Below are 14,222 nucleotides of genomic sequence, written 5' to 3'. Positions count from 1 at the left end.
TGCTCTTCTCTCTCATCTGTCTTATACTACATGTTATTGGTGTAATGTTTACAGTCTAACGTCGTCTCATGCTATGTAATGTTTACAGTCTAACGTCGTCTTATGCTATGTAATGTTTACGGTCTAACGTCGTTAGAAAATAATTGGATGACTGATAATAGATGCTACTTGAGCATCCAACTGATAATGCTGATGGATTTCGTATTCTCTCCCTCCTCCTCTCTTCCTCCTCTTCCTCCTCCTCTCTTCCTCTCTCCCTCTTCTCTACCTCCTCTCTCCCTCTTCTCTACCTCCTCCTTTCTACCTCCTTTCTCCCTCTTCTCTACCTCCCTCTTCTCTCCCTCCCCCTGGCAGGAGGCCCTACACAGGGAGCAGATGTTGGAACAGAAGTTGGCAACGCTGCAACGCCTACTGGCCACCACACAGGAGGCTTCAGAGAGCAGCTGGCAGGTAGTTACTATACACTACCACCCTAACCCTACTGGCCACCACACAGGAGGCTTCAGAGAGCAGCTGGCAGGTAGTTACTATACACTACCACCCTAACCCTACTGGCCACCACACAGGAGGCTTCAGAGAGCAGCTGGCAGGTACCGACACACAATTCCACAATCCTGAAGTATTTATACGTTTTATTTCCAGATAAAAGGTTAATATGTGGTCTGCGGTCATTACCACTAGACCAGCCCCCAGCACACAAGCCCTTTGTCAAGTCTTCTGAACCACTTCACTTTCTACAACACTCCCTGGATAATGGCTTTTACTGACTGACTGCTACAGTACCAGCAGAAAATATTCACTTTGCTTGACTTTCCCCACATTGGGGCGGCAGGGTAGCCTAGTGGTTAGAGCGTTGGACTAGTAACCGGAAGGTTGCAAGTTCAAACCCCCGAGCTGACAAGGTACAAATCTGTCGTTCTGCCCCTGAACAGGCAGTTGTTCAGGCCGTCATTGAAAATAAGAGATTTGTTCTTAACTGACTTGTCTAGTTAAACAAAGGTCAAATAAATTGTTGTTACAGCCTGAATTTAACATGGATTATATTTAGATTGTTTTTGTCACAAGTATTCAACCACTTTGTTATGTCAAGCCGACATAAGTTCAGGAGTATAAATGTGCTGAACAAGTGTCATAATAGGTTGCATGGACTCTGTGTGTAATAACAGTGTTTAACATGATTTCTGAATGACTACCTCATCTCTGTACCCCACACATACAATTATCTGTATGTTCCCTCAGTCCAGCAGTTAATTTCAAACCCCGATTCAACCACAAAAAACAGGGGTGTTTTCCAATGCCTTGCGAAGAAAGGCCCCTATTGGTAGAAGGGTAAATATTTTTTAAAAGCTGATATTAAATATCCCTTTGAGCATGGTGAAGTTATTAATTACACTTTGTGTAGTGTTACAATACACCCAGTCACTACAAAGATACAGACGTCCTTCCTAACTCAGTTGCCGGAGAGGAAGGAAACTGCTCATGGATTTCACCATGAAGCCAATGGTGACTTTAAAACAGTTACAGAGTTTAATGGCTGTGATAGGATAAAAACTGAGGATGGATCAACAACATTGTAGTTACTCCACAATAATAATATAAATGACGGAGGGAATAGAAGGAAGCCTGTACAGAATAAAAACATTCTGAAACATGCTTCCTGTTTGAAACTAGGCACTGGAGTAGTACTGAAAAAAATGTGCCAAAGCCATTTAACTTTCTGTCCTGAATGCAAAGTGTAGTGTTTGAGGCAAATCCAATACAACACATTACTGAGTACCACTCTCCATATTTTCAAGCATAAAGGTGGCTGCATCATGTTATGGGTATACTTGTAATGGTTAAGGACTGGGAAGTTTTTCAGGATAAAAAATAAACGGAATGGAACTAAGCACAGACAAGACCCTGGAGGAAAACCTGGTTCAGTCTGCTTTCCACCAGACACTGGGAGATGAATTTACCTTTCAGGAGGACAATAACCTAAAACACAAGGCCAAATCTACACTGGAGTTGCTTACCAAGTTCCTGAGTTCCTGTTCCTGAGTGGCCGAGTTACAGTTTTGACTTAATCTGCTTGAACATCTATGGCAAGACCTGACAATGGTTGTCTATCAATGATCAACAACCAATTTGACAGAGCTTGAAGAATTTTAAAAAGAATAATGGGCTAATGTGGCACAATCCAGGTTGTCAAAGCTCTTCGAGACCTAACCGAGTAAGACTCACAGCTGTCATCTCTGCCAAAGGTGATTCTAACATGTATTGACTCGTGTGTGTGGATACTTATGTAAATTATATTTATGTATTTTCAATAAATTAGCTAACATTTCAAAAAATGTGTTTTTACTTTGTCATTGTGGGGTATTGTGTGCAGATGGGTGAGAAAAGAATCCATTTTGAATTCAGTCTGTAATGCAGTACTTCCTGAAGGCACTGTATGTGAAACGTGTTGGTTATGTTGTCTGTCTCTTGTGACTGGTTTATGCTGTATTGACCTGTGTCTCTGTCTTCTAGGCGTTGATAGATGAGGACCGGCTTCTCTCCAGACTAGAGGTGATGGGCAACCAGCTACAGTCCTACTCTAAAGTAAGAACATTTAAATGATATACTGAAAAAATATATATAAATGCAACATCTAAAGTGTTGGTCCCGTGTTTCATGAGCTGAAATAAAAGATTCCCGAAATGTTCCATAAACACAAAAAGCTTATTTCTCGCTAATTTTGTGCACAAATTTTTTGTATCCCTGTTAGTGTGCGTTTCTCCTTTGCCAAAATAATCCATCCACCTGACAGGTGTGTCATATCACAAAGCTGATTAAACAGCATGATCATTACACAGGTGCACCTTGTGCTTGGGGCAATAAAGGGCCACTCTAAAACAATGCCGCAGATGTCTCAAGTTTTGAGGGAGCGTGCAGTTGGCATGCTGACTGCAGGAATGTCCACCAGAGCTGTTGCCAGAGAATTGAATATTAATTTCTCTACCATAAGCCGCCTCGCATCGTTTTAGAGAATTTGGCACTACGTGTAACCAGTCCAGGCTAGGACCTCCACATCCGGCTACTTCACCTGCGGCATCATCTGAGACCAGCCACCCAGACAGCTGATGAAACTCAGGATTTGCACAACCGAAGAATTTCTGCACAGATTGTCAGAAACCGTCTTAGGGAAGATCATCTGCACGCTTGTCCTCACCAGGGTCTTGACCTGACTGCAATTCGATTTTGTAACCTACTTCAGTGGGCAAATGCTCACCTTCGATAGCCACTGGCATGCTTGAGAAGTGTGGTCTTCACGGATGAATCCCAGTTTCAACTATACTGGGCAGATGGCAGACAGCGTGTGGGCGAACGAGTACTGATGTGAACTTTGTGAACTTGGGTTATGGTGTGAGCAGGCAAAAGATACAGACAACGAATCTAATTGTATTTTATCAATGGCAAATTGAATGCACAGATATACCGTAATGAGATCCTGAGGCCTATTGTCGTGCCATTCATCCACCTCCATCACCTCATGTTTCAGCAGGATAATGCACAGTCCCAATTTCGCAAGGATCTGTCCAATTCCTGGAAGCTGAAAATGTCCCATTTCTTCCATGGCCTGTATACTCACCAGACATCTCACTCATTGAGCATGTATTTTAGTATTTTTTAATTTCACCTTTATTTAACCAGGGTAGGCCAGCTGAGAACAAGTTTACAACTGTGACCTGGCCAAGATAGAGCAGTGCGACACAAACAACAGTTACACATGGAATAAACAAACAGTCAATAATATGGTAGAAAGTCTATATACAGTGTGCAAAAGGCATGATGAGGTAGGCAATAAATAGGCCATAGGAGCGAATAGTTACAATGTAGCAAATTAACACTGGAGTGATAAATGAGCAGATGATGATGATGTGCAAGTAGAGATACTGGTGTGTAAAAGAGCAGAAAAGTAAATAAAAACAATATGAGGATGAGGTAGGTAGATTGGGTGGGCTATTTACCGATGGACTACGTACAGCTGCAGCGATCGGTTAGCTGATCAGATAGCTGATGTTTAAAGTTAGTGAGAGAAATAGTCCCCGGCTTCAGCGATTTTTATTGTATTTTTTTACAATTCGTTTGGGATGCTCTGGATCGACGTGTTATAGTTCCCGACAACATCCAGCAACTTGGCACAGCCATTGAAGAGGAGTGGGACAACATTCCACCGGCCAAAACCAACAGCCTGATTTAATTCTGTGTGAAGGAGATGTGTCGCGCTGCATGAGACAAAATACTGACTGGTTTTCTGATCACACCAGATACTGACTGGTTTTCTGATCCACACTCCTTACCTTTTTTTTAAAGGTATCTGTGACCAACAGATGCATATCTGTATTCCCAGTCATGTGAAATCCATCGATTTAGGGCCTAATGAATACATTTCAATTGACTGATTTCCTCATATGAACTGTAAATTGTTGCATGTTGCGTTTTATATCTTTGTTCAGTGTAAATACCTACTCTAAAGTAAGAAAATATAAATGATAAATCCCAACTCTTAAGAACATTTTAAAGTAGGACAAAGTTTAGTATTTGGTCCTGTATTCATAGCACGTACTGATGACATCAAGCTTGTGACTCTACACACTAGTTGGCTACTTTAGCTGTTTGGTTTGTGCTTAATTGAAATGAATGGTAAATAAGTTACACGCACAAATATCATACCCCCAAGACATGCTAACCTCTCACCATTACAATAACAGGGGAGGTTAGCATTTTATATCATGCCCCCAAGACATGCTAACCTCTCACCACTACAATAACAGGGGAGGTTAGCATTTTATATCATACCCCCAAGACATGCTAACCTCTAACCATTACAATAACAGGGGAGGTTAGCATTTTATATCATACCCCCAAGACATGCTAACCTCTCATTACAATAACAGGGGAGGTTAGCATTTTATATCATACCCCCAAGACATGCTAACCTCTCATTACAATAACAGGGGAGGTTAGCATTTTATATCATGCCCCCAAGACATGCTAACCTCTCATTACAATAACAGGGGAGGTTAGCATTTTATATCATACCCCCAAGACATGCTAACCTCTCATTACAATAACAGGGGAGGTTAGCATTTTATATCATGCCCCCAAGACATGCTAACCTCTCATTACAATAACAGGGGAGGTTAGCATTTTATATCATACCCCCAAGACATGCTAACCTCTCACCATTACAATAACAGGGGAGGTTAGTATTTTATATCATACCCCCAAGACATGCTAACCTCTCACCACTACAATAACAGGGGAGGTTAGCATTTTATATCATACCCCCAAGACATGCTAACCTCTCACCACTACAATAACAGGGGAGGTTAGCATTTTATATCATACCCCCAAGACATGCTAACCTCTCACCACTACAATAACAGGGGAGGTTAGCATTTTATATAAACCCCCAAGACATGCTAACCTCTCACCATTATAATAACAGGGAAGTTTAGCATTTTTGGGGAGGTATGCTATATGGGGGCTCCCGAGTGGTGCAGGTGTCTAAGGCACTGCATCTCAGTGCAGGAGGCGTCACTACAGAACCTGGTTTGATTCCAGGCTGTATCACATCGGGCCCTGATTAGGAGTCCCATAGAGCGGCGCGCAATTGGACCAGCGTCAGCCGGGGTAGGCTGTCAATGTAAAGAATTTGTTCTTTACTGACTTGCCATGTTAAATAAAGATTAAATAAAGAACACAATATGTGCGTCTAATTTATTTACCATTAGTCTCTATTGGTCACGACATAATCTGAAACACAACCAAAACAAACAGCAAATGCATCCACCATGTTTGCGTGCTATGAACATGGCACCAAATACAACCTTCTGACTACTTCAATACACATATAAGTGAATGTGTCCCGAATAGTTTTGGTCCCCTAAAATGGGGCGGATTATGTACACAAAAATGATGTAATTTCTAAACGGTTCACCCGATATGGAATGAAAATACCTTCAAATGAAAGCTGACAGTCTGCACTTTGACCTCATAGTCAAATCCAAAGTGCTGGAATTCAGAGCCAAAACAACAACATGATGTGTCACTGTCCCAATACTTTCGTAGTTCACTGTATTTATCTATTGACATTCTAATAGACATGCATGTTTTCTTCTTCTGGATTTGGGTCGATACTTTCCTCTGACCATGGGAACTGATGGTCACTTTACATGGTCAGAAAAATTCATGACCCTATATTAGTCTAAGCACTAGACAGCCCCTCCCCTCTCTCGCTTACCTCTGTCTCTCTCTCTCTTCCCTCCCCCCTCTAAAGAACCAAACCGAGGATGGGATGCGTAACGAGCTGGTAGCTCTGCAGGAAGACAAACACAACTATGAGACCACGGCCAAAGAGTCCCTGAGGAAGGTCCTACAAGAGAAGATAGAGGTGGTCAGGAAGCTGTCAGAGGTCGAGGTGAGACGCGTCTTCCTGTGCAATAGGGTTAGCGTTAAGGCTAGGTAGAGGGGGGTCAGGAAGAGGTCAGAGGTCGAGGTGAGTCCCCGGGGCTGGGTGACGTGTGTGTGTGTGTGGAGGATGAACGGTGCTGCCATCTCACCTGTTGTCGTTCCAGAGATCTCTGAGTAACACGGAGGATGAGTGTACTCATCTGAAGGAGATGAACGAGAGGAACCAGGAGGAGCTCAGAGAACTGGCTAATAAATACAACGGGGCCATCAACGAGATCAAGGACCTCACTGACAAGATAAAGGTACAGTAGGTGGAAGTGGTTGGTGAGGGGGGGACATGTTGGAGGGGAGGAGACTGGTTGGTGAGAGGGGGGCAGGTTGGAGGGGAGAAGGGGGGGCACAGGTTGGAGGGGAGGAGACTGGTTGGTGGGGGGGGGGGGTGGAGGGGAGGTTGTGGGGGAGAAGGGGGGTGTACAGGTTGAAGGGGAGGAGACTGGTTGGTGAGAGGGGGGCAGGTTGGAGGGGAGAAGGGGGGGCACAGGTTGGAGGGGAGGAGACTGGTTGGTGAGGGGGTGGAGGGGAGGTTGTGGGGGAGAAGGGGGGTGTACAGGTTGAAGGGGAGGAGACTGGTTGGTGAGAGGGGGGCAGGTTGGAGGGGAGAAGGGGGGCACAGGTTGGAGGGGAGGAGACTGGTTGGTGAGGGGGGGGGTTGGAGGGGAGGTTGTGGGGGGGTTGGAGGGGAGGGGTGGAGACTGGTTGGAGAGGGGTGGTCAGGTTGGAGGGGTGGAGACTGGTTGGAGAGGGGGCGGACAGTTTTTTTTTTCGGGGGGCGGACAGGTTTTGGGGGGGTACAGGTTGGAGAGGGGGGGTGGACAGGTTTTGGGGGGGGTACAGATTGGAGAGGGGGGGTGGACAGGTTTTGGGGGGGTACAGGTTGTAGAGGGGGGCTGGACAGGTTTTTTGGGGGGGAGAAAGGTTGGAGAGGCTTTAACTAAGATCAGATTTCTATCTATTGTCTGACCACCAGCACACACATCAGATTCTCCATTGCACACGTTAACATGCCCACTCCTTTCCCTGTGCGTCCCTATGTGTGTGCGTCCCTATGTGTGTGCGTCCCTATGTGTGTGCGTCCCTATGTGTGTTCGTCCCTATGTGTGTGTGTCCCTGTGCGTGTGTGTCCCTGTGTAGCTGGCAGAGGGTCGTCAGGAGGAGTTGACTCAGAGGGGTCAGATGGAGAAGAAGGAACTGCAACTTTGTATTGATGAGCTGGAGGAGAAGGAACAGGCTCTACAGGCCCGTATCGAGGCCTTACAGGCTGATAACGACTTCACTAATGAACGCCTCACTGCCCTGCAAGGTTAGTAACGTAGAGACACACCTTTGCGGCATGTGTCATAACAGGCCAGATTTAGGATGTTTGGTCAAAGCCCTCTGGAGTGCATGTTTTATCCATACATCATGAATCAGAACCTGTATTTCTCTGCTGCTGAACTGTCATTGTCGGGGGTGAAGTGTTGATCCCAACCCCGGTGGGGGACACTGGGGACCTAGGCTTGCATGCATGGTACTCAATAAAATAGAATAAAATAATTTAAGTTGACATTTGGTCACTCTAGCCTTAACGCTAACCCTATTGCACAGGAAGACCTGTCTCACCTCTGACCTCTTTCTGACCACCTCTACCACTGTACCACCCGGGAGGCCCCCCCAAGACTATTTAAGTTGACCTTCGGTCACTCCAATCCATGTCCCCAAACAACAATGTAAGTTGACCTTCGGTCACTCCAGTCCATGTCCTCAAAGAACAATTTAAGTTGACCTTCGGTCACTCCAGTCCATGTCCTCAAAGGACAATTTAAGTTGACCTTCGGTCACTCCAGTCCATGTCCTCAAAGAACAATTTAAGTTGACCTTCGGTCACTCCAGTCCATGTCCTCAAAGGACAATTTAAGTTGACCTTCGGTCACTCCAGTCCATGTCCTCAAAGAACAATTTAAGTTGACCTTCGGTCACTCCAGTCCATGTCCTCAAAGAACAATTTAAGTTGACCTTCGGTCACTCCAGTCCATGTCCTCTCCAATCCGTTGTTGTTGTTGTTTCCAGTTCGGTTAGAACAGCTTCAGGAGAAAAGCATAAAGGACAACAACAGTTTAGGTGAGTGACGATCCGTTAGGCCGACCGTGTCTGTTAACGTTAGTGCTCTGCTTCTAACCCTGCATCACTCCTATTGAACCCTATTCCCTACCAAGTGCACTATATTTGACCGGGGCCCTGGTAGGGAATAGGGCTCCATATGGGACGTAAACCCCTCTACTTACTAATCTGGCATGACTCAGAGCTTCTTACCTTCCGTTGCTTGTTATTCTTCGTCTTCTTCGTTCTGTCCGTCAGTCTTTCACCTTTTAATCTGTTCTGTCTGAATGGTCTCTAGCTACTGGTTACTGTAAAACACTGTGGTCTAGGCCAGGTTACTGTAAAACACTGTGGTCTAGGCCAGGTTACTGTAAAACACTGTGGTCTAGGCCAGGTTACTGTAAAACACTGTGGTCTAGGCCAGGTTACTGTAAAACACTGTGGTCTAGGCCAGGTTACTGTAAAACACTGGTCTCGGCCAGGTTACTGTAAAACACTGTAGTCTCGGCCAGGTTACTGTAAAACACTGTGGTCTAGGCCAGGTTACTGTAAAACACTGTGGTCTCGGCCAGGTTACTGTAAGTTGAGCTTGTTTGGGGTTGTTGAGGCGATGCTTCGTGTCTGTATACCGCTAGGAGATCCACCAGGAGACAATGACGTAGACGTTGACATCGCCCTGAACCAACAGGAAGGTAGTATGGCTTTAGTTATTTACCTGGGATGTCTCTTGCTGTATTCTTCACAGCCTTCTCTTCCTGTTGGCTACATCTCTTAACAAAACACTGATAATCTGGGTGGTTTAAATCAACAATGTGTTGGAAGGAGAGTGATGAACTGGTTCCTAATGATGCTCTTCCTATATCAGGTCAACTTGAGGGTGGAGTACTGTTCTGTAGGGAGTACTGGTGTTTCATTTAAAATTGTTCACAAGTTGGATTCTATTTAATATTTTATTGTGTAGGTCAAACTAACAGGAAGTTAATTAACTATACATTCATCCATGTAGACTGAGAGGGAATGGTTATAATGTGTTATTGTGTAAACAGCACTGGTATTCTCTTGAAAGAATAGGATGTTATACTCACTGTCCTAATGTAACTGTACATTACAGTAACTTTACTGTTTACGTTGGCACGTTGTAGAGCAGTGGAGTTGAGCTCACGACATCACTGTCTGTAGTGGCAGAGGAACCAGGCCAGATTAAACTCTAGCACCTTCTGGTGTCTGCACATCTCTGTGTTCTATCGCTAACAAGACGGCCTTTCTGTGATCTACCACTAATCAGCTATCGTCACGCCAGGCCTTCAGGTACCAGTGAACCTGTCCATCTCTTTGCAGTGAAGTGGGATCTCCCTGGATACCGTAACATGAACAGTATTGCTTAGGCAGCAGGTCTGAGTTGCCACACACTGAGACAAAGCTTGTGTCGACTTACTGCTGATGTGAGAAGGGCTTTCTAAATACATTTGACTGATATTGATTGACACCTGGTGGAGTGAAAGGTATCGTTTTGTTCCCGATTCCACATGGATTTTGATCAGAACATCTTGGATTTATTGGTTCCGTTAGTAGTTCGGTTTGGCATTAGGCTACTTGATATTGGCATCATTGCAGGACAGGTATTGCGAACTATTAAAGACTACAAAGGGAAGCACAGCTGAGAGCTGCCCAGTGACACGGGCCTACCAGATGAGCTAAATTACTTCTATGCTCGCTTTGAGGCAAGTTAACACTGAAACATGCATGAGAGCATCAGCTGTTCCGGACGACTGTGTGATCATGCTCTCTGCAGACGATGTGAGTAAGACCTTTTTAACAGGTCAACATTCACAAGGCTGCAGGGCCAGATGGATTACCAGGCTGCATACTCCGAGCATGTGCTGACCAACTGGCAAGTGTCTTCACTGACGTTTTCAACCTCTCTACCCAGTCTGTAATACCAACATGTTTCAAGCAGACCACCATAGTCCCTATGCCCAAGAACACTAAGGTAACCTGCCTAAGTAACTACCGACCCGTAGCACTCACGTCTGTGGCCATGAAGTGCTTTGAAAGGTTGGTAATGGCTCACATCAACACCATTATCCCAGAAACCCTAGACCCACTCCAATTTGCATACCGCCCAAACAGATCCACAGATGATGCAATCTCTATTGCACTCCACACTGCCCTTTTCCACCTGGACAGAAGGAACACCTATGGGATAATGCTATTCATTGACTAGAGCACAGCGTTCAACACCATAGTGCCCTCAGTGCTCATCACAAAGCTAAGGATCCTGGGACTGAACACCTCCCTCTGCAACTGGATCCTGGACTTCCTGATGGGCAGCCCCCAGGTGGTAAGGGTAGGTAACAACACATCTGCCACGCTGATCCTCAACACGGTGTTCCCCAGGGGTGTGTGCTCAGTCCCCTCCTGTACTCCCTGTTCACTCATGACTGCACAGCCAGGCACGACTCCAACACCATCATTAAGTTTGCAGACGACACAACAGTGGTAGGCCTGATCACCGACAACAATGAGACAGCCTATAGGGAGGAAGTCAGAGACCTGGCCAGGTGGTGCCAGGACAACAACCTCTCCCTCAACGTGATCAAGACAAAGGAGATGATTGTGGACTACAGGAAAAGGAGGTCCGAGCACACCCCCATTCTCATCGACGGGGCTGTAGTGGAGCAGGTTGAGAGCTTCAAGTTCCTTGGTGTCCAATTCACCAACAAACTAACATGGTCCAAACACAGCAACACAGTTGTGAAGAGGGCACGACAACACCCATTCCCCCTCAGGAGACTGAAAATATTTGGCATGGGTCTTCAGATCCTCAAAACGTACAGCTGCACCATCGAGAGCATCCTTACATTTTGCGTCATTGCCTGGTATGGCAACTGTTCGGCCTCCGACCGCAAGGCGCTAAAGGGGGTAGTATGTATGACCCAGTACATCATTGGGGCCAAGCTTCCTGCCGTCCAGGACCTATATACTAGTTGGGGGACTCCAAAAGGCTCCTTAATAGCTTCTAGCAGTCGTAAGACTGCTGAACAATTAATCAGATGGCCACCCAGACTATTTGCAGTGACTATTCGCTGCTACTCGCTGTTTATTTGCTATGCATTGTCACTTTACCCGTACCTAGTAGGTAACAACACATCCGCCACGCTGATCCTCAACACGGTGTTCCCCAGGGGTGTGTGCTCAGTCCCCTCCTGTACTCCCTGGGGAGTGCCTGATACTACCTGGATTTTTGTTCTGTTAGACAGAACAAAATTAAAGCCATGACATACACGTTTTTCCAGAAGCAGACTATGATCGATAAAGTCAAAAGCCGCACTGAAGTCTGACAAAACGTCCCCCACAGTTTTTTAATACATTTCTCTCAGCCAATCAGGTAGTCTTGTGGTTAGAGCGTTGGGCCAGTAGCCAAACGGTTGCTGGATCAAATCCCCGAGCTGACAAGGTACAACTCTGTCGTTCTGCCCCTGAACAAGGCAGTTAACCCACTGTTCCTAGGCTGTCATTGAAAATAAGATTTTGTTCTTAATTTGTTCTTAACTGACATGCCTAGTTAAATAAAGATAAAATTAAAAACGATTGTAAGTGCTGTGCTTGTTGAATGTCCTTCCCTATCAGCGTGCTGAAAGTCTGTCAATTTGTTTGCTGTGAAATAGCATTGTATCTGGTCAAACACAATTTCCCCCAGAAGTTTACTAAGTGTTGGTAACAGGCTGATTGGTCGGCTATTTGAGCCAGTAAATGGGGGGCTTTACTATTCTTAGGTAGTGGAATGACTTTAGCTTCCCTCCAGGCCTGAGGGGACACACTTTCTACTAGGCTTAAATTGAAGATGTGGCAAATAGGAGATGTAATATTGTCCACTATTATCCTCGGTAATTTTCCATCCAAGTTGTCAGACCCCTGTGGCTTGTCATTGTTGATAGACGACAATCATTTTCCACACTGACTTTACAAAATGACAATGCTTGTCTTTCATAATTTGATCAGATATTCTTGGAATGTGTAGTGTCAGCGTTTGTTGCTGGCATGTTTAGCCTAAGTTTGTTAATCTTGCCAGTTAAAAAAAAGAATTTTATTTGTTGGCAATATCAGTGGGTTTTGGAATGAATGAGCCATCTGATTCAGCGAATGATGGAGCGGAGTTTGCCTTTTTGCCCAAAATGTCATTTGAGGTGACCGAAAGCTTTGTTTCATAGTGTAGTTTTCTTTTTATTCAGTTTAGTCACATTTCTCAATTTGCACTATGTTTTCCAATCGGTTGTTTAGCCAGACCTAGGTGCAAGTGTAAAATCTGATCTGTTAAAATGCTTTCTCTAATGTGCAGACAGTAGTCAGCCTGTCAGGGTAGTGTCATCAGGATATTTAGGATTATGGATTCCCAGGGGTTGAGGGTGAATTTGCCCCCCAGATGCTGATCTTTGGTCAGTTTTGTGTTTTCCCCACAAAAGTTTAAGGTTAGGATTGGGTGAAGGGGAAGCTGATCCTAGATCTGTACATGAGGGCAACTTTACCGCAGAGCTACTGTGTAACGGAGGAGGAATAAATGTACCACAAAGTTTCTGACATCCATTTCCTGTCCTACTGAAGCCTTTAGTTGACTGTGGTTTGGAGAATGCTGGCCGTCCACGCTGCCCATGATGAAACCAACTGCTGTGAGCTAAGAGTTTAGGGTTAGCCACATGTACCGTGTCTCAGGGCAGGCTATTAGAATGGTTTCCTGGTATAGGAGAATGTACCGTGTCTCAGGGCAGGCTATTAGAATGGCTTCCTGGTATAGGAGTATGTACCGTGTCTCAGGGCAGGCTATTAGAATGGTTTCCTGGTACAGGAGTATGTACCGTGTCTCAGGGCAGGCTATTAGAATGGTTTCCTGGTATAGGAGTATGTACCGTGTCTCAGGGCAGGCTATTAGAATGGTTTCCTGGTATAGGAGAATGTACCGTGTCTCAGGGCAGGATATTAGAATGGTTTCCTGGTATAGGAGAATGTACCGTGTCTCAGGGCAGGATATTAGAATGGCTTCCTGGTATAGGAGAATGTAATGAGTCTCAGGGCAGGATATTAGAAGGGCTTCCTGGTATAGGAGAATGTACCGTGTCTCAGGGCAGGATATTAGAATGGTTTCCTGGTATAGGGGTATGTACCGTGTCTCAGGGCAGGCTATTAGAATGGTTTCCTGGTATAGGAGTATGTACCGTGTCTCAGGGCAGGCTATTAGAATGGTTTCCTGGTATAGGAGTATGTACCGTGTCTCAGGGCAGGCTATTAGAATGGTTTCCTGGTATAGGAGAATGTACCGTGTCTCAGGGCAGGCTATTAGAATGGTTTCCTGGTACAGGAGTATGTACCGTGTCTCAGGGCAGGATATTAGAATGGCTTCCTGGTATAGGAGAATGTAATGAGTCTCAGGGCAGGATATTAGAAGGGCTTCCTGGTATAGGAGAATGTACCGTGTCTCAGGGCAGGATATTAGAATGGTTTCCTGGTATAGGGGTATGTACCGTGTCTCAGGGCAGGCTATTAGAATGGTTTCCTGGTATAGGAGTATGTACCGTGTCTCAGGGCAGGCTATTAGAATAGTTTCCTGGTATAGGAGTATGTACCGTGTCTCAGGGCAGGCTATTAGAATG

The 14,222-nt window shown here is 45.3% G+C and overlaps 1 protein-coding gene across 13 annotated transcripts in view; it reads left to right on the top strand.

Moving 5' to 3' along the window:
* Positions 1–14,222, top strand: part of LOC139413936 (sarcolemma associated protein a) — a 122,198-nt gene that overhangs the window by 58,443 nt on the left and 49,533 nt on the right. For 8 of the 13 annotated variants that reach the window (XM_071161810.1, XM_071161809.1, XM_071161816.1 and 5 more), the window contains 7 exons: positions 355–450; positions 2,512–2,583; positions 6,308–6,448; positions 6,606–6,743; positions 7,633–7,801; positions 8,548–8,598; positions 9,213–9,269. In XM_071161810.1, the coding sequence (XP_071017911.1) occupies positions 355–450; positions 2,512–2,583; positions 6,308–6,448; positions 6,606–6,743; positions 7,633–7,801; positions 8,548–8,598; positions 9,213–9,269 (724 nt within the window). The remainder of the gene's footprint in view (positions 1–354; positions 451–2,511; positions 2,584–6,307; positions 6,449–6,605; positions 6,744–7,632; positions 7,802–8,547; positions 8,599–9,212; positions 9,270–14,222) is intronic. The other 5 variants (XM_071161812.1, XM_071161813.1, XM_071161811.1 and 2 more) reach the window with 1 other exon arrangement.

This window comes from Oncorhynchus clarkii, chromosome 7, assembly GCF_045791955.1.
Source record: "Oncorhynchus clarkii lewisi isolate Uvic-CL-2024 chromosome 7, UVic_Ocla_1.0, whole genome shotgun sequence".
Taxonomy (NCBI): domain Eukaryota; kingdom Metazoa; phylum Chordata; class Actinopteri; order Salmoniformes; family Salmonidae; genus Oncorhynchus; species Oncorhynchus clarkii.
This window is presented reverse-complemented; position numbering and strand designations above follow the sequence as displayed.